The following is a 6,000-nucleotide window of genomic DNA, read 5'->3' on the forward strand; positions in this document are numbered from 1 at the left end:
AGTCCCAACACGCCCAGAACGGGCTGTTCCGAAACTTGTCAGTCGTCGCGTGCGGCTCACTAGTCGCTGTCACTAGATAGAGAGAGGGAAGCTAATTTGCCCTACGGATACCCCATAACTGGGAATGACATTCCAAGCCGAATCTGCCGCTAACCTTCGCGGATCCCGCGATGGTTCGAGAAGACCCCCCCCCCCCCCTGCTATGTCTTGCTTGTTGTCTTCCCAAATGTCTCACAGTTAAGAAGGGGCGGAGAGGAAGAAGCAGATAACAGACAAATTGAGAGAGGCTGGGAATTTGAGAGGAGAAGGCTAGACAGGAGGTGATTCATCGTGATCCCGCGCAAACAAGGAGCGGATCTTCCGCGGATCCTCGGGGGCCCCAACTGAACTCCCCGACATCAACTTAGTCGAAAGAAACTACCCAAGAATCAGTACCAATGGCAGCCGCGCGCAGCGGAAATGATACCACAAGTGCAATTCAGCCGTCCGCCTCATCCCCGACTGCATTAGTGTCTCTTAATGGCTAGGGCTGAGGCTCCTGGCGCTAGGTAAGCCTTAGCCTTCCTCGCCGCCACCGAGGACCGCGATCCACGCCACGCATCAAGTTCCCAACGAAAGTCCAGACCCTGCTGGGACAGGATGCCGTGGCGGCCACGCGCTTGACTGGTGACCGTTGCAAACTAGTGCCGGAGCGTTTGGTCCCAAAGAGCGCGGCTCAAGTCCACACTATTCGTAGGTATCATAGGAATTGTGCATATGTTTGGTCGTCGGTACGGGGAAAAAGGGGGGGGGAAAGAGGGGGATCCGGGCCGGCAGGTTCGGAGTTGTGGACGTCGGGGTCAAGAGCACCACGACCTAATCGTACGAATACTGAGTTTCCCATAGTCAACCTAGCCACTAGATTGGGTTCCCGAAACGAGAGGAGAGTAACCGCATCTGGCCTACCGACTTGTTCGTCTTCGTGCTTCTGTCCCGTAGACACGAGAACATAACGTCTGGTTCTAAACTTTGGCTATTTCTTGGGTTGTAGTTCCCTAACGAGGGGGGAACTGGTGACCGGTTTTCTCTCATATCGTCCAGTGGGACAACCCCCATCTCGTTCTAGGATCCATTTCCGTATACGCTTGCCGCATACGTTGTTCTCTCGACAGAATTCGACAACTGGAGTAGCTGTCAGTGAGGGATTCTAACCCAACCAGATGGCCCAACTAGGCGCGAATTGCTTCCCCTCCTCCCGTAACGAAATCGAAACCAAAAGAAACGAAACCCGACTACTCTTCGATACCCTCGGCCCTAGAGGCTCTCGTCGACGAAACAAATTCAAAAGGCCCTGTACCCGAATATAACGAACACCTCCTGCTCTCCGACTTCTCCGACTCGGTTCCACTATACCTCGTCCGCTGACCTCGGCCCCTTTCTACAACGTCGCGATCCAAATCCTTGATGGCGACGAGTATCTCGACGACGATGGCGATGACGATGGCAACAATAACTCAGAACCTAGAAGCTAGAGCACATCGAGTATAAGCAATACCAAGACGAGGCACAACTCTAAATGTGGCCTTATCCTGTACGCTGCCTCAAGACCCGGGACAAAATGGAGCATTCCCCCCTTGCCGTTAAGGAACGGGGATACCTGCCGGTAAAAGCAGCTTGAAGGTCACTTGCAGTCCGGGATTTTGGGCAACATCAGCTTGTCGTCCATTTCTATCCGTACATCATGTCGACTGCAAGCTGTCTCGCTGTTGAGCCGAACCCCCTAGAGATTGGCAAATTGACAAAGGAGAGACTATCTTCGGCATCCACCGTAGCTACAAAGGTACAAAGTATTCAGTCAGACACGCAACCTTCTTCTCGGTTGCCGAAATCGAGCAAATGACATGAACTTTTTGGTATTCTCCAGCCCAATGTAGAGCTTCTCCTTTGGTCTTCCCCCTAACTTTGTTGCTTGGCATTATTCGTCCTTTTCCCCTCGGCTCCAACTTCTATCATCGCGGCCGGTAGTCCAGCCTTCGTAGCAGTACAATACAGTATCCGTCAAACTGGTGACTCTGAACCGAATCAGAAGCCAACTCACCGACGTTTAGCAACCCCCCCCCCCTAATCTAAGTTTTGTTAAAAGAGAAATGGTTGCCTTCCTCGTCATCCTCTGGGTATCTTTGCTTCCTCCCAAAATCACTTTTCTGTGCCCCAGGCTCGGCGCGACAAATGTGCTACTGGCTGCCATGTCCATTGCAGACTAGGTGCCCCAAAATGCTTCCAGAACTACCCATACTAAGAGTATTCTGCCGGAGCGTACATTGGTACACTAGGAGCCGTGTACCCCGGAGGCCCGGCCGCTGGCACCGCAGCACCGTTAGGACCGCCAGATACAACGTAGTTCGCAAAGCCTTGAAACTGCTGCTGGCCGGGGCCTTGCGCAGAGAACACGGGTGCGTTCACGTTCGGAGCTGCAACCGCGGCTACCGCGACTGGAAGCACCCCGGCGGCAGCTGGTACCGCTGCCCCCGAAGCAAGAGGCCCTCTAGACCCCGTGTTGGGCACAGCCGACCAGCCCCAAAGCTGATCGAACTCGAGCTCTCCGTCACCTGTGTCCGAGTCGCCGCCCATGCGCGCACTTTGGTCACCCTGTGACATGCTGGGGGTACTACCCGCCGGCGAGGCGCCGGCTGACGGGCCTGTAGACGTGGGAAAGGTATGATCCGTCTTCATGGAAAGCGGCGGCGGCGCCATTGGCTTGGTTTTGTTTCCTGTCATGCCCGACACTGTAGCAGCCAGCGAATTCTTGCGTGAAGACTTGAAGATGGTGCCTATGGGGTCGTTAAGGGATGTTGGGGATAGGGTCTGGGGCGCGGGCATGGCCGGCTGCTCGGTCTTTTTCTGTTGTAACTCGTAGACGACGTTGCGGAAAGACGTGAGGATGAAGAGGAGTCGGGTAGCCTGCGGATCGCTGGTAGCACAATAGCGCATAATAGCGATGGTGTTGGATATTGAGGCCGCGTAAGTCGGGTTGGGGTATATAGATGCGAATTCGTTGCTCAAGATGACGAGCGAGGCGGCGAAGAGAAAGTAGCTGCGGGAGATGTTAGCACAATGCATTTTGTGGATCAATGATATAGTTACATACAGGACAAAGGGATTTCGTTGGGGGAGGTAGTTGCTCTCAAATGCCTTCTGCACGTAGATGATGGTCTGGTTAGAAGCGTGCAAGCATGCCTCACAGTACTTGGACATGCGGTTGATCCAGCGGGGGACCGGGAGAGCGAGACCACTTCGCTCGCCGTGAACTTTGCTCAAAAGGCATAGGAAAAATGGACGAGTCAGTAAGAGAATGGAGTGGCAGTGTAAGAGGTTGACATGAAGAGCCGCGATGCCCTGCGCGGGGCTGTTGGGATCGGCGGCCACCCGGCCACCCGCCAATTCGGGGCTCAGAGTAGTGTACCAGGCGTTGCACTGCTCCCAGATCTCTTGAACGAGGCGGACTGAGATTCGCCGGCGGGCGTAAATTTTTTTGAGAATCTGCCCAACGATTCGACAGGATCGCACGGCAGCGTCGAGCCCATCATCGGGATCTGTAACGCGAATCAATTCTCCTTGAGCGTTCTTTTCGAACACCAAAAGTGCGTCTACGGAGCACTCCTCTTCGTCAATCGCGACCGGTCGGCCTAATGAAGCTGCAAGAAATCGATCGAGAACGAATAGACTTCTCCAGAGGTTGCGGCGGAGCCGAATCTCCTCGCCATTGAAAATAAAGTGGTTCTCGTGGACCCTGTGTAAGCCAAGCGCAAAGCCAGAGCGGACCGCCATCCCTAAACACCAAAGCATTAGCTATCATATCTTGCATAGAATAGACCACTTGTGGCCTCACCAAAGTAAGCGTATGCTGCGTTACGTTTTGATATCGCTAGCATATAGACAGCCATCAATGACAGTGCCTGCACAGACCAAAAGTCCGCGTCTTCAAACCCGGAAACAGGGTCACCAAGAGCTTTAGCACTCCTGAAGAATAGCTCCGCGCGGTCATATTGACTTGCTCGAAGCTTTTTGAAGATCACGTCTTCCTTACTGCCGGGAATTGGCGTGCCCAAGACGGTGCCGATAGCAAAGGTTAAATGCAACAAGCAGAGGAAAGAAGACTGTGCTGCCAATGGGTCTGTGTAGCAAGCTTCCACGGACTTTTCAAATGCTGCTCTGTTGAAGACCTCGATCAAGCCGTGGGTCTATAGCAAATTAGCGACCACACATTATAAGCATCGGACCAAGTAGTCAAGGGGCGGGGGATCACGTACATTCGTAAAGAAGGAGTCCAGCAGTGCGTTAGCTGTATCCCTGTCGGGCAGAATGTGTGGAGGCCGAATGTTATTCGGAATAGCACTGGTGGCCTCCATTATCTTGTGGCGGCTAGGATCCATGGTAAAGTCGCTGGGCCCAACGCTCGCCTCCACAATCATTCGTATGAGCTGTAGATAAGCCAAGGAGGCCGAGTCGCCAACGTAGACTGTTTGTGTGGTTAGCCATAAGAAAAAGGCAATGAACGCTCTGGCATTGTGTACGTACGGAGTCTGCCTGTAGGATCCTGCAACATTCTGGTAGATTGCATGAGCGAGGTCTCTTCATCAGGTCCTGAGGCGGTGCTGTGTCTGGAGCGAATATCGAACTCGCGGTCTACTCCCAGCATTTCATGGTCCTGTTCGATGGATGGCTTTATATCAAACCCGGCTGCTGGTTTCGCATCGGTGACTGGTTGGTGCGGTCTTGAGTCCCATGGGGTCGTGGCCGCCGCGGGGCTCTCAGATGTGAGTGAGCCATCTGGGGCGTTTGGCTTCACCGTCGGTAGTTCTTCAATATTGCGACGCTTAGAAGGAGAAGCTAATTGGTCCGGGGTGGTCTGCTCGGAGCCATTGCTTGTCGTGTATGTACACTGAAGACTCCTCTTGGTACAAGTGCCGCAAGGGCGAGCACCGTTGCACTGTCAAGTATCGGTCAGCGACTGGAGGTGACTTGGCGACTAACGTGATGCGGGAGGGGGACGGGACAAGGTCTCGGAAAATTGCAAAGAGCTAGCACTTGCCGAGCTTGAGGTCATTCAGATAGGCCGGGATGCGGTGTACACGAGACCGGCAAGGCGGTAACCCGTTGTAGATCGATACTGGGGCGCTTCATGGGATGAACCAATGATCCTGGGAAGTCTGTGACCAGATCGTCGGGTTGCCCACAAAGACATGCTCTGACGAGGGGCACCCTGGGTGCTCGAGGAGATGCCCCGTTTGAGGGTCCAGCAAATTCAGCAATAAATGCGAAATGTGCTGCGAGAAACACCTCGGAAAACAGATGGAGAATGGTGTATCTGCATGCATGCCCACCACCCACTTGGATGGACCGGAATTGGTTGGCAACGTAACATTGACAATCAAGGCAGACAGAGGAGCTTCCATGGGTAGTAGGCACGATTAAAGTGTATTTTTGGTCGAATTGTGAGGTCGCGATCAACGCGACTAGAGGATTCGTCGCCATATCGGATCGGGGAATTACCCAACAAGAGATAGTTCCCGATACATGAGCTAGGTATTGAATGATGGGCAGATTGAACTCCCATTCATGGTAATTGGGATGGGATTTTACTTGGCTCTTCTGGCAACTAGCCAAGACCGGCGCAAGGAAATGGCGGGGAGCCTGGCAAGACGTTTTGGCAACGCCACGGAGGGGGGCTGTATGCCGGTACAGAGAGCACTAATAGGATGACAGCTGGGGTAAAACGTGACGGACGAGCAGGACAAGATGGAAAGAATCGACAACAAATAGTGACGACAGCACTGGACGGCTAGGCTTGGAGTTGGGCTCTGCCACGAGAAAGAAACAAGAGTAGGGCACATAAGGTACGTGGGGGATGGGGAGAACAGTATGCTTACCTTTTGCTTCCGACGCTTACACGTGTCACAGGCCTGTGCAGTCCGTTGGCGCTTGTCCTCTGGGACCTTGGGTCGGGTCATTGTCGAGGAT

The 6,000-nt window shown here is 53.7% G+C and overlaps 1 protein-coding gene across 1 annotated transcript; it reads right to left on the reverse strand.

Moving 5' to 3' along the window:
- Positions 1 to 2,274: 2,274 nt before the first annotated feature.
- BDP81DRAFT_312242 (fungal-specific transcription factor) lies at positions 2,275 to 4,678 on the reverse strand (the record flags this gene model as incomplete). The annotated part of the gene is made up of 5 exons (XM_060583782.1): positions 2,275 to 3,073; positions 3,128 to 3,809; positions 3,869 to 4,220; positions 4,290 to 4,498; positions 4,558 to 4,678. 5 exons carry the CDS (start codon positions 4,676 to 4,678, stop codon positions 2,275 to 2,277), a joined length of 2,163 nt encoding a protein of 720 aa, XP_060449016.1.
- Between the last annotated feature and the right edge of the window lie 1,322 nt (positions 4,679 to 6,000).

This window comes from Colletotrichum phormii, assembly GCF_030913505.1.
Source record: "Colletotrichum phormii strain CBS 102054 chromosome Unknown BDP81scaffold_4, whole genome shotgun sequence".
NCBI lineage: Eukaryota > Fungi > Ascomycota > Sordariomycetes > Glomerellales > Glomerellaceae > Colletotrichum > Colletotrichum phormii.